This window comes from Protopterus annectens, chromosome 2.part1 (assembly GCF_019279795.1).
Source record: "Protopterus annectens isolate FY-2018-M chromosome 2.part1, PAN1.0, whole genome shotgun sequence".
NCBI lineage: Eukaryota > Metazoa > Chordata > Ceratodontiformes > Protopteridae > Protopterus > Protopterus annectens.
Window position 1 is genome coordinate 80,196,284 of NC_056729.1, and position 22,988 is coordinate 80,219,271.

The window sequence follows — 22,988 nt, forward strand, 5'->3', positions numbered from 1 at the left end:
TACGGAACCTGGTAAATGCAAACATTAGTTTTCAAGTCAGGTAGGTTTGTACTGTAGAAAAAAGTAAAAAAGCAATTTACATTTTTACTGGTATTGCTGTGTTCCTGAAAGTCCATTAGTTACAATTTTGGAAAATAAAATGTTAAGCTGCAGCAACTAAACAGTGCATAGTGGGTGGCACAAGAATTTTATTTCTGCACTAAAAGTAACAGAAAGAAGGTGGGCTGTCATTTTTAAGGGAGAATTTTTATAGAAATCTTGTGCATCTTATTTCCAAACCCATGTCATACCCAAGCTGAAAATGCATCAAGTTCTTAGTAGCAGACAATAACCACCTACCCAGAATATTTCTTCCACTCTCTAAAACTTGTCCCATCAAATCCTGACTCTGTTAATGTTGGTGAATTCATTACCTCCTCTGGAAGACTTCTGTGTAGTCACTGTTTTATGCATGAAACACTCTTCTTTACACTGTTCCTGAGACATAGAGCATGACAGTTAATATAAAGGATTAAGGCTATGAGCTACTGATGTTTGATTCCCTCAGCCTCCATTTGCCTAATTATGTGACTCTGAACAAGTCACTTAATCAAACAGTAATCCATGTGAATCAGTGCTCTACCCTGGTTAGCATATACAAATAATTACAAAAATAATAAATCTTCTAAGTTTTTCCTCTTGTTTTGCATATCTCTTGCGGAAATAATCCTCTACTCTGAATGCTGTTACGCTCATAAAATAGTGAACATTTCTATTATGTGCCTCTGTTTCTTATGAGTTTAGTGGCAGGCTTAAATGTAATCATTTAAATGATGGAGATAACATGAATATTCCTGTTGTTTAGCAAGTATATGCTAAATACTCACATAAAACACAGCACACCCACATGACTACAAGTAAGATGACTTAGAAAAAACTATTCCACTCTGATACAGCATCCAGTTCCCTGAGATTTGAATAAGCATGTTAATTGCATTTAAAAGGTAAAATTCAAGTGATTCCCAAGAAAAGCAACTGTCATTAACAGTACCAAAAAGTCATAACTAAAGGTAAGTTAATTACAAAACTAATGAAATACAGTTATCCATAAACTATCCACAAAACTAATTTAGAACAAGCTTTAAAGCCTCAGTTAAACATGACAAACAGGAATTTCACAAAGTTTCTGAGATAAAACACACTATTTCAGAAAAAAAAACAGCTATGTACAACATTGTCTACAAAACTGTGATTAAGCATTTGGTAAAGGGCAGAGGCAGTACCACTTGGGCACAGGCCATGGATAACTGTAAATTTCTATCTTCCACTGTGGCACAAGGGTAGCATCAGAAGGCCCTGACCACTCAAACAATGCTGTTGCACTCAGCGGCATTCTTCAATATTTCAAAGAGTAGACAACTTGTTCAATCTATAAACTTGTCACTCTTCCCACCAGTGTTTGAAATGAATCATCACTTTTCATTTTCAGAAAGTTAAATTCTGCAGCCATTCTTATTTCAGGGTCAGTACAGACATTTACTACTGGAACAGGACAAAGCAGAACAGTAAACTGTGACAGCATATGCGTGGATCAAAGTAGAACTCCCAGGGTCACATTTTAACTCATGTTGGGGTGGTTTTACCATTTGTATTGCCTTTATGTTAGGTATATAGCACTAAGCATGTCTAATATGTTATCTAGAAGAAAGTAAGAGATCGCTGTACCTCTTACCTGTTTTGCTGCAGAAGATGAAATGCTTCCCTTTTCCAACAAGTTAAGGAGCTCTGATAAGGATGCACTACTGATGGGGCTAAAAGACACACACACATACATATAAAAAAATATGCCATTATTACACAAAGTTCCAAATTCACAGTAACTGGAGATCATAATCGTCTCTTGATATTTAGTCTGAACTAAAGCGTAACATAAATAACGTGCACATGCCCTACCTGTACATCAGAAATAGATCAATCATATTCATCAGATTATGGTTGTGAAACAGTTCAACTTTTACCAAGAAGCACACAGTTCATCTGAGGTAAGGACCACCTAATTTACATTGAATAATTTTAATTTGACCAGTTGTCCACTGTAAGTGAAATCCACCAAGTTTTCTCTGTACCATCTCAAGCAAGTTTATGTTGAAATACAGTACACACACAAAAAAGGGTGTTGTACTGTAGCAGTGAACCTACATTTCTCTTGCAATAATTTGAAAAAAAGTGTTGATGTCCTTGAGCCTGTTACATAAAAAGTACTACAATATGCCTCAATGCTTCATTCTTTATGTTAATTTTATTTACTGTTATTTATTGACATCTGTTTACCAGGAAAGTCCTACTGGGTAATAAATATCCATTTCCAGCGGAGGACCGGGAAGAAAAGCTCCAGAGAGTTAAATAACATAAAATAAAACATTAGTACAAATGTAATTAAAAAAAAATAAATAACCACACATACAATCACTCACACACACACACACACACACAGTTTGATAGTGGAATACACAGGATATAATAAGGAGGCATCAGTGATGTAAAAATAAAAATAAATAAAAAAATGACAATTAAATATTAGAGGCATAGTCTACTACGCTAGGAAATAAAAGTGTATTATGCTAGGAAGTAAAAATAAAAAGATGCAAGTCTACTACTCTAGGAAATAAAAATAAAAAGATACAAGTCCACCCTAAGAGTGGGGAGAGGGTAGGAGCTGAAAGGTATAGATAGTATGATAATTATTTATTTGTGTTTTGACACTGTAAAGGTTGTTACGGCCGAGGCGAGTTTTACTGGTGAAGTTTTCACTGTGTTTTTTACTGCCAAATTCACTGTGGAATTAAACAGACTTTCATTTGGAAAAGGTGTTACTGTTTTTTGGACGTGGTACAACAATTTATTTGTGTTTGTTTACCAGGGTAGTCCACTGGGCCAATATGAACCCATTTTCAGTGGAGGCCTGCTGAGAAAAGCTCCACAAATAACAAAAAAAAAAAAAATATATATATATATATATATATATATATATATATATATATATATTGAGAGAGTACAATTACAAATTAACATATGAAAAGAGTTCATTATGCAGTGAGGGTAACATATTTAAACAGTTGATTGTATTGCTAACAAACTGACAAATGTGAGGAATCAGCAGAGGTAAAGAGAAAGACTTTGCAAAGACATTTCTGATGGCAGAATTAGTAGCTTATACGTGACAAAAATACATAGTGCATTTTGAAAATCAGTTTCGACAAAGGTAGTGGTAGTTAGGGTTTGAGAGACGGAGATCCAGGTGCAGGTGCACTTCCAGATAAAAGATAAAGTAGCTTCTTAAGGAGGTTTTGAAAACATAAGGATTTTGAGTGGTTCTAATAGTTAATGGAAGGGCACTCCATGCTGTAGCAATTGAATAAGAATGTAGAAGAAGGCCATCTGGCAGGCTTGGGTTGTGTACCAGTAGAAGGTGCTAATTGTCAGATATGCGAGGCCTTTTAGGATGGTAGAAATTGAACAATGTGCTAACAGCAGGGCAGTCTGGTGGTCTGAAGCTTAGTTTGTGTGCAGTTGCTAATTGCAGGTAGGAGAGGTAGTGAGGTAGTTCAAGCCAGTTGAGACTGTGAAGAAGTTGGATTAATAAGAACATGAAGTATTTGTTATACAGATCATACAGGTGAGGTGCATGGCCATAGCCATGAGTCAGTGAGAAATTCTTTGAGACAGGACTTAAATACATGGAGGCTGGATGTAGTTCTGATTGAATTTGGGATAGAGTTCCATAGTGTGGATATATACTGTGAGTATAAACTTTGCTCCATACTTTTTTTTTTTTTTTTTTGGTTTATAGATTTCAAGCAGGTTTTTGTCTTGAGAGTGGAGAAGATGATTTGGGAGATAGTGATGAAGTACTAAGGAGAAAGAAGGACAGGTAGAGGGGTTGTATAGCATTTTATGGGTTAGAAGAATTTGCCTATGGACAAGTTGATGTCGGCATTCTAATCAGTTGAGAGCACATAATGCAGAGCAATGATGAGCTTTCTGTGGCATGCTAGCTGCAAATCTAGCTGTCTTATTATAGCATTGCTCCAGTTGTGATTTAAGAGAGATCTGGATGTTAGTCAAAATATGGAAGCCATAGAGAAGACAGGATAAATGCTAAGTGTTAGGGTGATTCCACTAGAAGGAGCAATACATTTTACTGTGCTGTATATCAGACCTAGCTTTTGATGAGTTATTTTTATACAGTTTTGTCTGTGAAGATCATACTTTAAGTTGTCATCTATGCTGACTCCAAGCAATTTACTATGGGTAACTACCTCTACAGCTATTAAAGAGGTAATGTGGACGTTACTTTTAGCATTGGCATGGGACTTTGGAAAAACTAGCAGCAGTCTTTTTGAGATTAAGCAAAAATTGGTTTTGATGTAGCCACAGTTCGACTGAGTTAAAGGCATTTTGTGTCATGGATTGTAGTTGCAGTGGGCTGTCAGATGAGCAGATGAGTGTTGCCTCATCTGCATACTGAATAGGCCAATATAGGTTATTGATGCAAATATTAAACAGCAGTGGACTGAGAATAGAGCCTTGAAGAACACCTGTTTTAGAGAGCCGTTTGACACTGACATCTTTCAATAGGTAGTTACAGAACCATAGAAGAGTTGGTTTGGAAAGACTCAGAGAGGACATTTGAGTCAGAAGTTTCTCATGTGACTCTGTCTCAAAGGCTTTTCAAAGATGTAGAAAAATAGAAGAGAGAAACTTTCCTTGGTTTCTAGACTTATTAATGGTGTAGGAAAACATGAGGAAAGCTGTAGTGGTGCTATGGCCTGGTCAGAAACCATGCTGTACTGGGGTTATGAGATCATTTTGCAACAGTTACTGATGGAGTTTCTTAAGAATACACCTTTCCAGGATCTTATAAAGGAGGGGCAAGATGGCAATTGACCTAAAGTTAGAGATTTCAGAGGAGTTACCTCCTTTACGGAATGGAATAATGAATATTTTTTCTACACAGTAGGGACATAGGAGTCTTGAATAGATCTGTTAATGAGAATTGAGAATGGCTATGCTATAGAGTTTGCAGCGAGCTTAAAGTACTCATCAGGGGGACCATCAGCACAAGGAGAACAGGATTGAAGTTTCTTTAGTAACTGTTTTAACATATGATGTGGAGACAGGCTGGAGAGACTGAAGACTTGGATGTCAGGACTAGTACAGTTTTGAAGTAGATTAAATAGTTGGGGATTGCTGGAGTTAAGCGAGGCTATGATGTTGACTTAGAAAGTGTTAAATTTAGTAGCTGTTTCTGAGGGGGATAAGTCCGGACCGGGGTGTGGTGGGGAAGGAGAACCAGGTTGAAACATTTTCTTAACTCCAGAACATCTCTGGATTTTTTATGATTATCTTGCGATTCAGAGTAAAGTTTATTTTTTTTGTCTAGCTGAACTTGGTTCTTGGTGAGGTTGTGTGACTTATTGTTTTCATGCTTCCTCATATTTTTGAATGGTCATTTCTGTAGAATGAGACAGGCAGGAGGCTTGAGTATTTTTTTACTCTTTTATTTCTACCAGGGGCAAAGGTATTTAAGATATTCATGAATATATTATTGAATTGGTTTATAGCTTTGTCTAGGGGTAGGGTTTTGAGTGGAGACCAGATGACAGATTTTAGGAGATTAATGAGTGTATCAGGATGAAAGTCACAGATATTTTGAATGGTTCTGTACTTATGTTTTTTTTATCTGGTAGTTCATTTCTCTATTGGTAACTATAGGGTGACAGTCACTAAGGGAATCAGGTAATAATCCTTAGTAGCATACTTGCTTGTGTCAGAGACAGGTATCCAGTCAATGATAAAATTTTTATGATTCACTTTGTTGAGTTGAGTAGGGGAAGGAATCAGCTGTTGGAACCCATACAAATTTAGACTACTAGTTGGGGTGTCAGACGTCACAGATTACAAGTCAATGTTAATGTCGCATAAGATAATGCCTTCAATAGTAGTACTTGTAGTTATCCAGCAAAAAATGTCTTCTCATAAGCTAAGATTATGTACAGGGCAACTATACAAAGCTTTTTAATGTTTATTAACGCTGAGAAGAGAGATAAGAAGTTCTGCATTTTGGAAGCTTGGTGTGTTACTTTTGAGGGGTGAGAAACTTCAGACAGTTATTATATACAATTGCAATGCTTCCCCTTTTTTGTGTAGTCTGTCACATCAAATTAAATTGCAGCCGGAGACAGAATTTCAGAATCTTTTGTATAAGGTTTTAGCCATGTTTTGGTAATGACAGCAATATCTGGTGAGTATTGAAGAAACCATCCTTGAAGGTCTGTAACATTGTTTTTTCCAGGTTATGTCAAAGTGAACTGAATGCTTAAGATGTTTTTAAACGTGAATAGGTTGGACATTAAATACATCTGAGGAAACAGATATGAAGATGAAAACGGATAACATGGTAGAGAGGACTATGGAATAGTTAAGGGAGAGTATAGCTGAATGAAAAAGAAAAGATGCTAAAGGAGAAGGGAGGAAGATGCGGGGAAAAATAAATGATAGTAGAAATGGCTTGCTGGAGATGACTGGCAGGGTGGTCCCTTATTATGGAGAAAGGTTAAGATTTTAATAGAGTATAGTTAGAGAAATGTAGAGCATACTGTGACATGGTTGGGTGAAACTGTGAATTAAAGACAGTATTATAGAATGATTATGTAGGTGATGGTACAGTAAAATGTTTATGGGTATTATGTTTTCTGTCAATATTATGAAAGGAAGGGTACACATGAAGAACGGCTTGCTAAGGAGGAAGAAGTGAATATTCTAGAAGGGTGAAAACAGAATAAAAGTACAGACTGTAAACTTAGAACAACAGAGGAGAGTAAATTAAAGTGAGGAAGTAGAGAATAATGAGTGTGGAGGAAAGCTGGCATAAAATTGTAAAAATTATGTGCGAATGCTATTGGAGAGTGAGGTAGTACGAAGTGGAGGGGATAGGAATGAGGATATGTTCAGTATAACTTTAGATAATGAGGGATTGGGCGGGAATAGGAGGTAGAGCAGGGGAGCATAGAGAAGGAGAACAGAGTGGGTTAGGACTCCTCACAGATGGATGCATTAGCCCAAGAAAAACAATCAGCAACAATGGAGGTAAGGGAAGGTTTAAATGGGTCTATATCAGTTCAGCAAATAGCTTTTCAACGGAAATGCCATTCATTTATATCTGCTCTTGTGAGGGAGGGGCTGCACCCTTCACACCCCCTGTTAATTATATATACAAACTCTGAGATCGTACTACAGTTTGTAAAGGGCAAATTTCCCAGTCCTCACTGTACAGTGATCTCAGTATGAACAGTTCAACGAACGGCATGTTCGATGTAAGTGAAATGAAAATGCCATTCGCTGAATTGAATTTTCACTGAAGAAATATATACTCGTTTAAACATCAGTGTGAGAGGTTTTGCTAAAATAATGTGAGTAACTCAACAAGACAGTGGAGCAGACAAAGTTTAAAAAAGTAGCTTGTGGATAAGAAAAACATATATTAAAGCCAGGACAAGCTGCTCATGGGCAAAAAAGCCACATGTATTACAGTAAAATGGTTTTGACAAGCCTAAATTACATTAATATACAAAGTTTCACTTTTCTTTAGCAGTAGCACTGGCTGCAAAGTCAGTGGTACACATAGTTTAGCAGCTTTTCTAGTAGCAGTTTTATATCCCGTCTGCTTTGAAAAATATTTTTTGCAGGTTGCAAATCCACCTAGCAGAACAGAGATGATTTTATGCAGAAAGATGGGGAAACTGACGACTTTCAAGACTGGGTGGAAGAGGCAATCTTGCAAGCCCTGATCAGATATGTTCCTGTGTGTGTGAGACGGTAGGGGAGATGTACTTCCTTAAATCAGAACTTATTTTTCTTAAATCAAAACCTATTTATAGGTTCATAGGTGGGTACTAGTCGATCAGTCCTAGGGCCTATACAAGCCTAGCCATAACAATTCCCTGGCTATTTCTTCCCACACTATTTACTTCCCTGGACCCCTGTCTAGCAGGGTGACTGATGTGATCCCCAGGGTGAATTTCCTTTCTCCCATCCAATCGTCAAGGTTCCCTTTGAAGAGGGCCAAAGAGGCACTCTGCTTGACATGTATGGGCAGTCTATTCCAGAGTCTGGGGAGTCTCTGGGTCAGGAACCTATCCCTCCAGCATGTTTTGTTTATTGTGATGACAAGGTTTAGATCCCTGGAGCACGTGGCTCTGAGGGATTGGGATTTCTTTAAGTGTAGCATGTCCAACAGCTCTGGGTTTGACATGGCCTTGTATGTTACGCAGATATCGCCTCTGAGTAGACAATATGCGACAGAGTATAGCTGGAGTTTTTTACGGCGGTCAGTGTAGGGCATCTGCTTTAGGCCTGTGATTCATTTATTGAGGTATTTCTGCGGCCTTTCCAGTTGTTGCAGATGTCTTGAGAGGTACATACCAAATGGGTCATTGTATTCTATAATGGGTCTAATGAGGGATGAGTACAATGGGACAATGACCTCCTTTTTTCTGGATGAAAAGCCCTTAGTGATGAGGTGTGCCACATAGAAGGATTTCCTGACTGTTATGGCGATGTGATTATCGAAGGTGAGACCACTGTCCACCTGTGTCCCTAAGTCTCTTATCACACTTTCGGTGTTTAGTGTACTGCCATCTATGTGGTAATTCGCGGGTACGTATTTTTTCCCAAAGGGGATAACTATACATTTCTTGGCATTGAGCTTGAGCCTATGGCTCTGGCACCAAGCATCTGTTTCTGTAAGGCCCTTTTGTAGAGTATCCACATCATTTGGGGATTCAATAATGGCTCCCAGTTTGCAGTCATCTGTGAACTTTGTTAGCCAGAGTCCCTTAGTGTTGGCCTGTACTTCAGAGAAGTAGATGCCAAACAACAGCAGTCCCAGGACTGAACCCTGAGGTATTCCACTTGTCACTTGTCTGGAGCTGGATTTGGAGTTGGCTACATTTACAGCATGGGTTCTGTCAGTAAGCCAAATGACAACCCATTGGGTGATGTAGGGATTAATGCCTAATCCATCCATCATGCTTTCTGAGACAGACATGCTATCACCATTCAAATATTCTATGCAATTAAGTGATGGTATCCAAAAAATCATGGCATTACTCTTACTAAGGTCAAATGTCAACCCAAGCTCTTGGTCGATGAACAAGTAGAGGTGAGATAACCATTCAGTGTTAGTATGTCCTTTATTGTAGTAATACCTGCTCCAATTTTACAATGATCTGTTTATTTTACAACCCAACAATTATGGGGTATGGGAGAAGGTGCAGAATACACAACTGAATAAATCAGATAGTAACACCAATCCCTGGAGTGACACTTCTCCATGAAGAGCATTTTCTTAATATCATGACATGCTGTGATTTTCCCTGAAGCCCACAAAAGACCCAGTGAACAATAATATGGGTTGATGTTGTGCAACAAAAGGCTATTAAAGGTCCATTCATGTCAGAATGAGTCAAAAGCCTTTTTGTAAGTCTAAATAAACTGATTTGTGCATACTGTTTAGAACAATTTCTAAAGATTTTTTTTTTCAAATGAAATACAAATCTTCACAATGAACCAAACATATTTGACCTACCCACTTGCAAACAGACTTTGTTTTGAATTTGGACAGTATTTCCATTAGCTTGAGATGAGCTGGTAAGCTTTTAAAATAATTCTGTTTTTTTGTAATTAGTAAAATATCACACAGATAAAATTAGGAAACATTTGATGCCTCATATTTAATGTTAGGAAACAAATAATTAGGTTTATTACTTAAAATGAACAAACTTAAAAATAAAGATAAAATGATTTATGCCATTTCACAGAAATAAAAAAATATATCATTAAGTTTGAACTAGCAAGCACAAACCACATCAATATTTTACGTAAATTTAGCAGACTCCTAATATTACATTTCAAACTTAACACAAATACTATTAGCTTAAAACCTGTTTGCTGCAACTCTACAGAATTTTAACAATGAAAATTCACTGTCACTGCAGTGAGCAAAAAGGAATAAACATTAAATGCACCCAAGATAAAAGTATTGCATGATCAGGACACGGAGAGAATTGAGAATTCTCAGAATGAGCTAATGTACCATTTAATAAGCTTTCCTCCATTCTATTTCTCCTTTCCCCTTTTCTTTACGTAGTCATACCCCATACTCAAAATGCTTCCTCTCTACTTCATTTTACTCCTCCTTTCCACTCCTCTCCAGCTGTACTGTCTGTTCTTTCCATTTTCCCTCCCTACTTTCCTTCCTTTCTCTTTCCCAGATCCAGTTACTCTAATTCCTTAAGATCTAGAATCTTCTTTTCCTACCTTCTCTCTGCACAATCTATCTGGCTATTACTTGAAATCTCCTCTCAATTACTCCTATTTACACTCTGATCTACATTGTAACTACTATCCTTATTGTGCTCTGATATGCACTTGTACATAAATGTGACTTATTTCTGAAACTAATCTAGGATAAATCTGGTTTATATATGTAATTGTGAAAAAATGTCCGTGCAATTGTATATCTGTACAATTATCTTCTGAATTTGTTATTATTTATTAATAAGCTTGCTCTGTTATCCTATTAGGACAATTATTTGAACATTTCCCTTATTTTGCATACTTTGCCATTTCATATTGATATATAAATAAGTTTCCCTAAAATGAACCAAAATTACTACATTTGTATGGAAAACGATCTACTATTTCATTCTCTGTACTTGGCCAGGGTAATACAAAATTCCTCAAACTTAATTTCAATATTTTTATGAGTTCTACATATAGTTCATTTGATATATTTTTTCTGAAATGTTTCCATAACTAGGATGACGATGCACTTGTAAAAGATACAAGATTAATTTATGCTCATAGTACAGTTGTGTAAGAATTTACCATAACAGTAGATATCCACTTACTAAAGGAATATCCTATCAAGGATAGCTGTATGTTCAGCCAACATACCAAAGCCTTAGGCCCTTCCAGGTGCTATACATCAAATATATGTCCTATATCCAGGATGTAAGGTATATATCAGTGACATACAGATGTCCTATCCTCAGAAATGAATTGCCCCAGGAGAACCAGAGCAACAGAAGAGAAGAAAAACGGAACATGCACACACAGAAAGGGGAGAAAGAACAAACCCATCAGCCAGAGGGTAAGAAAAAAAGAGGCCAAGAAGGGGGAAGGAGGAAGGGACTGAATACTTTAACAGTAAAAAAGTTGGACATGTTATGGTAACTTCTTACAGAACTGTGCTATGCTCTTCCTAATCACTGTTTCAGTATTCCTTACTAAAGGGAGAATATAAAAGCTACTGTACAGGAGAGGAGGAGGAGGAAGCAACTGAAGAACCCACCAAAATACATGAAGAATGGCCCTGGCAAAACCAGCTGTAGCCTTAGACACTTCATTCAACTTCTAGTGTTTAGTAAAAGCATGAAAGAAGGCCAAGCAGCTTCCAAAATGGATCTAGCATCCAGACCCTTGAAAAAAGCATCACAAGAGACTACTGCCCTGGTAGAAATGAGCACAAACAGAATAAGAAAGCCACTTACCATGAAAATAATAACAAAAAGAAATGGCCTTAGAAATCCAAGAGGAAATGGTTTGCTTAGAAACAGCCAACCCCAATTTCTTGGCATGAACGGAAACAAACAGTTACTTAGATTTCCTAAGATCTTTAGTTTTATCCTGATAACATCTAAGCTGTCTATGCAACTCTAAAGAATGTAGAATCCTTTCACCAGAATTATGAGGTGACTGCCTTGGGCATAAAAGGACGACAGGTGCAAAGAGAAACTGTCTCTGAAAAATCAAAATGGGGGGAATGCCATGAGAGCCTGAAGCTCAGAGACCCTCTTGGCAGAAATAAGAGCCACCAGCAAAACAGTCTTCCATGTACAGAATTGCAAAGTAGAGGAAGCTGCAGGTTCAAAAGGAGGCTGAGTCAATTTTTTAGAAAAAAATTAAGATCCCAAAAAGTGGAAATGGTCTTTCTCGAGGACCTAATGTGAAGGATGCCTTACGGAAATTGCTTAACTTCAAACACAGAAGAAAGTGGAGGATCCAAGGGCAGATATGCAGAAATGGCTAAAAAATGAGCCTTAACAGATGAATTTGCCAGAAGAGAATTATGTAACTCACACAGATAAGAAAGAAGAGTTGGAATACCCACAAAAAGAGTGTCCTATTCATGCCTCTGAGACCAATAAGAAAATCTTTTCCACATAGCAACATAGGATTTTCTAGTTCTTAGGTTCATAGGTTCATACTAGGCTATCTGCCCTAGGGCATTTATAAGCCTAGCCAGAGTGTGTTTGGCTTTCGCCACCCATTTTAAATTAATTTTGCTATGCCTTTTTTTGAGGTTAGTATACTGTGCCTCTGTCTAACAGTGACACAGAAGTGATAGCCGGGGTAAACCTACGATCTCCCATCCACTCATCAAGATTCCTCTTGAAGAGAGTCAATGTGAGACTCTGCCTAACCTGGACTGGGATTTTATTCCAGAGTGAAGGGAGCCTCTGGGTTATGAATCTGTCCCTCCAGCATGTCCTATTTATTTCAGTGCTGAGGTTCAAGTCTCTCGAGGAGTAACTCGATTGGATTTGGATTTTCTGAGGTGCAGCATGTCCATTAATTATGGGTTGGACATGGCTTTATACATCAGGCACAGATCGCCTCTGAGCAGGCGGTATGCCACTGAGTAGAGCTGGAGTTTCTTTAACTGGGCAGCATATGGCATCTGTTTGAGCCCTTTGATCCTCTTGGTGAGGTACTTTTGGGGTCTTTCCAGTTGCTGCAGGTGTCTGGTAAGGTACATCCCAAAAGGGGCATTGTACTCAATTATGGGCCTGATGAGGGATGAGTAAAGAGGCGATGACCTCCCTGATCTAGATGTGAATCCCTTCATGATTAGGTGGGCTATATAAAATGTTTTTCTAACCACTTTGGCCACGTGGTTGTCAAATGAGAGATTGCTATCAACTTGGGTCCCCAGGTCCCTAATGACTTCTTCTGTACTTAATGGATTACCACCTATGTGGTAATTTGTGGGCACTTTGTTTTTGCCAAAGGGATGACTATACACTTTTTGGCGTTTAGCTTAAGGCCATGGCTCTGGCACCAGTTGTCTGTTTCTATGAGGCCCTTTTGGAGGATGCTTGTGTCGGCTGGAGAGTCGATTATGGCGCCCAGTTTGCAGTCATCTGCGAACTTGGTCAGCCACAGTCCTTCCGTGTTGGCCTGTACCGCCGAGAAATATATACCGAACAAGAGAGGTCCCAGGACTGAGCCTTGTGGGACGCCACTTGTAACTGGTTTGGAGTCTGACATGGCTCCAGTAATTCTAACCATGTGGGTTCTGTCCTTGAGCCAGTTTGCAACCCATCTAGTGACATAGGGGTTTATATTTAAGCTGGTGAGCTTATCTATAATGCCCAAGTGGGGTATTGTATCGAAGGCTTTTGCGAGGTCCAGGTAGGCTGTGTGGACCACCTTCCCCTCGTCAATGGCCTTGGTGACTGTTTCAAAGAAATCGACCAGGTTTAAGAGGCAGGATCTGCCCTTAACAAAGCCAAACTGGGTAGGATCCAGTGTCTGTAGGTCCCCAATATCTTTATTTATGAGGTCCATGATGATCCTTTCCATAGCTTTGCAGACCAAACTAGTCAGGCTTATGGGGCGATAGTTTCCAGGATCCGTTGAGGCACCACCTTTGTGGAGAGGGACCACTGTTGCTGTACGCCACTCTTTGGGTACATATCCTGTAGTAAGGCTAAGATTGAACAGTAGTTTTATGTTTGGGTTTAGCTCTTCTTGGAGTTCATGTAGGACGCAGCCCGGGACACCATCTGGTCCCATTGATGCTGTGTTTTTTGCTTTGGAGAGGGCGGCTCTTACCTGAGCATCTGAGATGTCAGGGGGGCAGCACTCTGTTGGGATAGATATTTGCCCTTTTGGTGGGGAGGGGGGGAGAAGTTTGCACTGAACCTGTCAGCTAGGATGTTGACAATGTCTGTGGGCTCGGTGCATTTTTTGTCATTTTGGACTAATTCTGAGCATATCTGGGAATTCCCACCCAGGTTCCTAACATAACTAAAGAAAGCCTTGTGATTATCCTTAGTGTCCTGTGCAATTTTTCTCTCGAAGCTGGCCTTAGACGATTTTATGAGTGCCCGTAGTTTTTGCTAATACTGATCAGAGATGCCTTCCCTTTTGGGATTTTGCTCTATCATGTAGTAGCTTCCTCCTTCTATTGTATAGTTTGTTTATGGCTGGGGTCCACCAGACAGGACGTCTGCCTTTGGTGGATTGGGTCTTGGTTTTATTTGGGATTGCATGATCCATGCATTCCTGAAGGTGTTCATAGAATGCGTTTATAAAGGATTCTGCAGTCTGGGCCGTATTTTCCACAGGCCCGGGGGCTTTGAAGGATTTCGCCTCGGTTTTGAGGTGTGTGAAATTTGCTTTAGAGAAGTTTTTCATTGTGGTTTTCTGGGCAGGGGGTGGGGTCGGGATGTGAATATCCAGTGAGATTAGTTTATGGTCTGATCTTACCAGTGAGGGATACACTTCTGGTCTGGAGCATAGTGTCCCCATGTTGGTGATGATCAGGTCCAGTATGTTTTCCCCTCTTGTGGGAGTGGTAACAAGTTGTTCCATAGCATTTGAGTTTATAAATTCTAGGAACCTTTGGGCTAGGGTGTTGGAGCTAGAGTAATGCTCCCAGTCTATGTTTGGGTAGTTGAAGTCGCCCAATATAATGGTGTTTGGAGAGACCTTCATATTTTCCAGTGTTCTCAGGAAGGCCGAGTGGGGTTCCTGGGTTTGGGAGGGTGGTCTGTAGCAGGTTATAAACTGGAAGGCAGTTTTACCCACTGTTAGTTGCACATGGATAGTCTCTGATGCTTCGTGCTGTGCCACCAACCTGGAGGTGTGGGTATCTTTGACGAATATTGATACTCCTCCTCCTTTTGTGGTTCAGTCCAAGTTTTGGGGCCGAAAAGCATGGTATGAGGTATAACCTGGTAGTGCTGAGGTGCTCTCGGGAGCCTTGAACCAGGTTTCTGTTACTGCACAGATATCGATGTTCTCCATGCTAAGGAGAGTTTCGAGTGCGTGCATCTTGAGGTTTAGACTTCTGGCGTTGTGTAGCATTACTCTTAGTTTCTTATCCCTTGTGATACCTATGGAGGTGGGTTTGTCTTTTGAGCCTTGCCTAAAAAAGGCACTATGGGGGTAGCAAGAGCCTTTGCCAATATCCGAAAGCCCAGGGTGACAGGTGCAAGCCGTCCCTAGCGAAGCATCGTGGCTTGTCGAGCATGTCATCCCAGGCTGACAGGCATTGGATCCCCTTTGAATGACACCAACACTTAAGCCAATTGTTGAAATTGATCATCTTGTCTTCACATTGTGGCATCATTCTTGGTGAGGGTAAGATGCTACTCAAGGTCAGGGTCATACCGGCCTGGGCTACATGCTCAGAGAGCTCCTCTATGTCTCTTTTCATGTAGTCCAGGGAGGTACGTCTCAGGTCATTCACACCAGCATGGACAATGACTGAGTCATATTTGTACTTGCCTTGGAGTGACCTGAGTGCTTGTGTTATGTGGCGGATCCTAGCGCCCGACAGGCAGCTCACCGTGACCTTCTCCTTGTTCAGCCTGGTGAGTGGGACGTCAGTGTGCCTGACGATAGAGTCACTTATTACAAGTGTATCAGGTGTGTTGTTTAGCCTTAAGGGCTGTGACTGTTCGGCACACTGGCTTTGTGAGCTATGTGCTGCACGTGTTTTGTTTTGGGGTAGCGGTTGCTTGGGTGTCTGCTTTGGAGGTCTCTGCTGCTTAGGCAGATTTTTATTTAGAGCCTCAGTATGTTTTGTGTGTTTATGTGTTTGGTTTGTTGTCGTGGTAGGTCTATGTGAGACTGGAATTGTAGTGAGTGTGGTTTCCTTCTCCTCCTGACTGGTTACGCCAGTACTGAGTTGAGAGAGCTTAGCCTCCAGTTTGGCTATATGGTTGCATCTCTCACATGTGTTGGAATTTGTTGGGAGGAGGAGAGGGTTGTCTGTGTACATGAGGCAGTTGTAACATTGCCTCAAGATTCCCAGATTCACCAGCTGGACCGGAGAGGAGATTGACAACTGACCTTTGGACATGCTAGAATAGTATTGGGAATTCCTTTATAATTGAAAAAAGGGCCAATGGGGAACAAGGTACTCAAGGGAGTTTGTGAGGGTGTAGTGCTTTTAATTTTTAGAGCTGACGATATAATTGCTTTAGTGAGCAAGTGCCAGGTAACTTAAATGCAATGTGTTACAGGTAACTTAAATGCAAAAACGACAAACAGTAACTTTCTTTCAAGTGAAACAAGGAAATAAGTACAGTAAGCAATGCAGATATCACTAGGGATCCACAGAAGTGCTAAAAGGCCGCGTTTTAGGTGGAATTAGCGTTTCAGGAAAATAAACAAACAACAAGCATACAAATAAAGCTAGATTCAGCAGGCCTGGATCTAGTCTATGCTACAGCAAACAAGGTGTACCAATTTCAGTAAGAAACAGTTAGAATATGCAGGCACTATAAGCCTCTAACCAGAAATTCCCTGCTCAGAAGGGCAGAGTCCAGCCTCTCCTCCCACAAGAGTGCAGACCGCAATCCTTCTTAACGTAAAATAACTGGCCTGAAGCCCAAGTGCTTAAACCAGAACTAATACACTTTTAGAATAACAGACACTGAGCTCTCAATCAGCAGTTCCCAACTTAGAAGGATGTAAGCTACCTGTCCTGCCACCACAGTGCAGGCCACAAACCTTCCTAATGTAAAACAACTGGTCTGAAGCCCAAGTGCTTAATCCAAAAGACTTAGAAATGATAGCTACACTTTAATCAAGTTACTACCAGCAGTAATAAATACAACTGAATACTTTAAAGAATGCCTGGATTAGTGCTCAAGTTATACAAACAAAGCTAGATTCAGCAGGCCTGGATATAGTCTATGCTACAGCAAACGAGGTGTACCAATTTCTGTAAGAAGCAGTTCAAATATGCAGGCACTATAAGCTTTAACCAGAAATTCCCAGCTCAGAAGGACAGAGTCCAGCCTCTCCTCCCACAAGAGTGCAGAACACGAACCCTCTTAATGTAAAATAACTGGCCTCAAGCCCAAGTGCTTAAACCAGAATTAATACACTTTTAGAATAACAGACACTGAGCCCTCAATCAGCAGTTCCCAACTTAGAAGGATGTAAGCTACCTGTTCTGCCACTACAGTGCAGACCACAAACCTTCCTAATGTAAAACTGGTCTGAAGCCCAGGTGCTTAAACTAAAAGGCTTACAATGAGTTACACCAAGCAGTAATAAATACAATTGAGTACTTTTAAGATGACGCAAAAGCAAAATAAAGTAGGAAAAAACACAAATACAGTAAAAGCAGATACATTTTTTTTTTGTTTGGAAAGAGAGAAAGGAGTAGCAGAAACTAAGCTGATTGGCCTTCTCAAATGCTCTCCCTGTACTGGGTAGAATGAGGTAATGACACTAGATTGGGAGGAGGGTCCCAGATCAAATTTACACTAGGGGCGGGCAACTGCAAAGCCACCAAGTATAAAAACACTATACCAACAGGAAGGGAGGGTGGGAAACAAACAGCAGAAATGTTACTCACAGCTGAAGAGCAGCAGTGAGCCATGAAAGTTTTAAACAGCTAAAGGAGCCACTAGAAAAAAAGAGTTTAACTGCAACAAGTTATCATAAACAAACAACCCAACAGATGCTTAATAAGAGTGGACAATTTCCAGTTAATACCTCACACACAGTGAAACTAGCTAGAAAAAATACACAGTACACAAAGTGCTATAAACAACAAAGAAATAAAGAACAAAATAAACAAAAAACAGGATACTTAATGTTATATATTGTAGCTCCGAGTTTGCTGAGTGTCCTTCCTTCGATCAGCTCACTGTAAAATGGCTGAACACTCACAACTGAGCTTCTTAGGTAACAGAAAGTTGAAACCTGAGACAGCTTTTAAAAAAGAAATCTCAAAAGAACCAATGAGGTGCTTAGTCTAAGCTGTAGTCCAGGAGACCTCAGTCAGCCAATGACCTCAAACAATTCTCTCTCACTGAAATGCCTGATGGCTTTGGCTAAAGCAAGATGTCCCTGAATTATGTGCTCAGAACACACAGCCTCCACAAACACTAGGCCCAAATACAAGCCTGAATATGGAAATGCTACAAATATCCCCACTACTTAGAACAAACTGCAGAAATGTTACTCACAGCTGAAAAGCAGCAGTGAGCCTTTAAATGAAAGTTTTAAACAGCTAAAGGAGCCACTAGAAAAAAAGAGTTTAACTGCAACAAGTTACCATAAACAAACAACCCAACAGATGCTTAATAAGAGTGGACAATTTCCAGTTAATACCTCACACACAGTGAAACTAGCTAGAAAAAATACACAGTACTCAAAGTGCTATAAAGAAAAAGAAATAAAGAACAAAATAAACAAAAAACAGGATACTTAATGTTATATATTGTAGCTCCGAGTTTGCTGAGTGTCCTTCCTTCGATCAGCTCACTGTAAAATGGCTGAACACTCACAACTGAGCTTCTTAGGTAACGAAGTTGAAACCTGAGACAGCTTTTAAGAAAGAAATCTCAAAAGAACCAATGAGGTGCTTAGTCTAAGCTGTAGTCCAGGAGACCTCAGTCAGCCAATGACCTCAAACAATTCTCTCTCATTGAAATGCCTGATGGCTTTGGCTAAAACAAGATGTCCCTGAATTATGTGCTCAGACACACAGCCTCCACAAACACTAGCCCCAAATACAAGCCTGAATATGGAAATGCTACAAATATCCCCACTACTTAGAACAAACTGCAGAAATGTTACTCACAGCTGAAAAGCAGCAGTGAGCCTTTAAATGAAAGTTTTAAACAGCTAAAGGAGCCACTAGAAAAAAGAGTTTAACTGCAACAAGTTATCATAAACAAACAACCCAACAGATGCTTAATAAGAGTGGACAATTTCCAGTTAATACCTCACACACAGTGAAACTAGCTAGAAAGAATACACAGTACACAAAGTGCTATAAACAACAAAGAAATAAAGAACAAAATAAACAAAAAACAGGATACTTAATGTTATATATTGTAGTTCCGAGTTTGCTGAGTGTCCTTCCTTCGATCAGCTCACTGTAAAAATGTAGTAGTGGGTTTTCTGGACTCCTGTAAAACCCAAGGCACTTCCTCAGAAAATTGGTATTGAAAGGGGATCAAAAATCTACCACACAGAGTCAAATGTAGGATGAGGAGATGAGGGTGAATGAGAGAGCCCTTTTTCTGTGTGAGGAGATCTTTCCTGTGAGGTAACTTGTAATGATTGCCCTTGGCCAGATGAAGCAGAAGGGGGAACCAGTGCTATTTGAGCCAAAGTGGAGTCAATGACAAGATTTTGAGTTTGTCCCACATATCTTGTGTAAAACCTTGGGCAACAGAGGAAGGGAGGGATAATTGTATAGAAACATCCCTTTCCAAGAAAAAGACATGGTGTCCACTTTCCAAGTTAGAGGACTCAGTGCCCTGGAAAAGAACCTGGGAAGTTGCCTGTTCAGAGAAGAGGCAAACAGATCTGCTTGAGGAGCACCCCACTGACAGATAATGTCCAGGAAAGCCTGTCTTTCAAACATCCATTCATGAGGATCTGTCCTGGACTTGCTCAGGTTGTCTGTCATAAGATTATGCTGTAACGGAATGTAAACCACCCTAAGGATCAGATGATGTCAGATAAATTACCAAATAAACAGAGCTAATCTGCAAAGAAGGCATGTGTTTTTGTCCCCTTGTTTATGTACCACATGACAGCGTATTTTCTGTGGATTGGACTAAGAACCCAGACGGATTGCAAGGCTTGAACAGCCAAAAGCAGTGTCTTCATTTCTTAGATGTTAATGTGATCCTCTGGTTTTTCAGTATATTAGACTCCCTGGACACTGATATTGTTGGAAGAATACCCCCCATCTTAGCTATGAAGCATATGTATACAGCTCCGGGGTGGGTAAAGTGTGTGAAAAGACTGGCCTCGGTTCACAGATATCTGATGAATCCTTCACAGAAATGCCTGTTTGAGATGAGCCAAGACAGAGAGAGAGAGATGGGAAATTTCAGAGTATGACAATGTTGAACCATATTGTCATAAGATACTAGTGAAGCTTCCTCATGTGTGGTCTGACGAAAGGAAACTCAAGAATAATGGAAGCCATGTAACTAGGAGCCCATAGAAACTTTCTTGCAGACACCATTTGAAAAGAAAGATGACACTGGAAGTGAGCTGTCAAGAAGATGACCTTGGGAAAAAGAATAAAAGCCACTATAGTCAAGGCCCAAATCCTGCATCCTAGTAAAACTTGAGCCTGTGAAGAAGTTCATAGGTAGGTACTAGGCTATCGGCCCAAGGGCCTATGTAAGCCTAGCCAGCAAAGTTCCATAGCTTACGCCACCCAAGAAAGTTATTTTCCTGTGCCACTGTCAAGCAGAGACACAGAGGTGATCCCCAGGGTGTATTTCCTACTTCCCATCCACTCATCAAGATTTTTCTTGAAAAGTACTAATGAAGAACTTTGCTTGACATAGATGGGTAGCTTATTCCAGAGTACAGGAAGTCTCTGGGACAGGTATCTATCCCTCCAGCGTGTCCTGTTTATTGTGGTGACAAGGTTTAGGTCCCTAGAGCGTGTAGCTCGGAGGGACTGGGATTTCTTTAGGTGTAGCATGTCCAACAGCTCTGGGTTTGACATAGCTGTATATGTTATGCAGAGGTCACCTCGGAGTAGGAGATATGCTACGGAGTAAAGCTGGAGTTTTTTGAGGCGGTCACTGTAGGGCATTTGTTTGAGGTCAGTAATCCTCTTAGAGAGGTACTTCTGTGGCCTTTCCAGCTGCTGCAGATGTCTTGTGAGGTACATTCCAAAAGGGGCGTTGTATTCTATAATGGGTCTAATGAGTGATGAGTAGAGGGGAACAATGACCTCTTTTTTTCCTGGATGAGAACCCTTTTATGATGAGGTGTGCCATGTGGAAGGACTTCCTGACTACTGTGGCGATGTGACTATCAAAGGAGAGACTACTGTCCACCTGGGTCCCAAGGTCTCTTATCACGCATTCAGTGTTAAGTAGATTGCTACCTATGTGGTAGTTCATGGGTACAGAGAGGATGACACTGCACTTTTTGGCATTGAGCTTGAGGCCATGGCTCTGACACCAGGCATCTGTCTCAGTGAGGCCCTTCTTTAGGATGTCCACATAATTTGGTGACTTGACTATGGTTCCTAGTTTGCAGTCATCTGCGAACTTCGTTATCCAGAGGCCTTCTGTGTTAGTCTGTACTTCAGAGAAGTAGATACCAAACAGGAGAGGTCCCAGGACGGAACCCTGTGGTACTCCACTTGTCACTGCTTTGAGGTCAGATTTAGGTTCATAGTTTAGTACTAAGCTGACTGCCCTTGCGAGCCATTTTAAGCCTAGCCAATTATCCCTTGTGAGACAAACCTTGCACCTTGTGTTTGTAAGGCAAACACCTTAGCCATTAAGCCACCTTTTGGAGTCTGCAACTTTTACAGTGTGGGTTCTGTCAGTGAGCCAGTTGGCAACCCATCTTGTGACGTAGGGATTTATACCTAGTTTAGTGAGTTTAGCTATAATTCCAGAATGGGGGATGGTGTCGAAAGCCTTGGCGAGGTCAAGATAGGCTGTGTGAACCACCTTACCCTCATCCACAGCTTTGGTGACTGCCTCAAAGAAGTCTATCAGGTTCAGGAGGCATGATCTGCCTTTCACAAACCCGGATTGGGTGGGATCCAGAGTTTGGTGGTTACCAATGTCTTTGTTTATGAGTTCCATGATGATATGTTCCATGGCCTTGCAGAACAGGCTCGTCAGGCTAATAGTTCGATAGTTCCCGGGATCAGTGGTGGCTCCCCCTTTGTGAGGCTATTATTGAACACGGTGCTTAAGTGGGAAGCCAGTTTGTTCTGAAGTTCGTGTAAAACGCGGCCTGGGATGTTGTCCGGTCCCATGAATGCTGTGTTTTTGGCTTTAGAGAGTGCAGCTTTTACCTGCGTAGTTGCGATTACAGGGACTCTGCATTCTTCCTGTATAGATATGGGCCCTTTAGGGGGTGAGAGGGGGGTAAAGTTAGCACTGAACCTATCTGACAGGATGTTGACAATATCAGTTGGTTCTGTAATTTTTGTGCCTTTGTGCTGTAACTCAGAGCAGATCTGGGTGTTGCCATCTAAATTCTTGACATAGCTATAGAATGCTTTGTGGTTGTCCTTGGATTTAGTGGTGATTTTGTTTTTGTAGCTAGCTTTGGAGGATCTTATAAGGGATCTCAGCTTCTTACTGAGGCTGACCAGGGAGCTCCTCCACTCATGGGATTTTACTCGCTTTTGCAACAGTTTCTTCCTTCTGTTGTACAGTTTGTTTATGGCAGGGGACCACCAGATTGGCTTACTTTTTTTGAAGGATAGCGTCTTGGTTTTGTTTGGGATAGCACGATCCATGCACTCGTGTAAGTGCTTATTGAGTGCATTTGTATAGGATTCAGCAGTTGTAAGTGTATTGTCCATCTGCATGGGTCTCATGAAGTTCACCACTTCTGTCTTAAGAAGCATGAAGTTGGCTTTGGAGAAATTTGTTACTGTGGTTTCCTTAATGGGGGTGGGGGCGGGATGTGGATATCAAGGGTGATAAGCTTATGGTCGGATTGGACCGACGAGGAGTTGACTTCAGGTGTGGAACACCGGTCACTCATGTTGGTAATGACTAGGTCTAGGATACTGTTGCCCCTGGTGGGGGTGTGGATAAGTTGATCTAGGGCATTGGAGTTCATGAATTCCACAAAGCGGTGAGCTAAGGGGTTGGTACATGAGTAGTTTTCCCAGT

At 40.5% G+C, this 22,988-nt stretch overlaps 1 protein-coding gene across 1 annotated transcript in view; it reads right to left on the minus strand.

The window, feature by feature from the left end:
• Positions 1-22,988, minus strand: part of GATB (glutamyl-tRNA amidotransferase subunit B) — a 677,264-nt gene that overhangs the window by 100,890 nt on the left and 553,386 nt on the right. Inside the window, exon 11 of the mRNA XM_044062037.1 lies at positions 1,712-1,790. Coding sequence (XP_043917972.1) covers positions 1,712-1,790 — 79 coding nt within the window. The remainder of the gene's footprint in view (positions 1-1,711; positions 1,791-22,988) is intronic.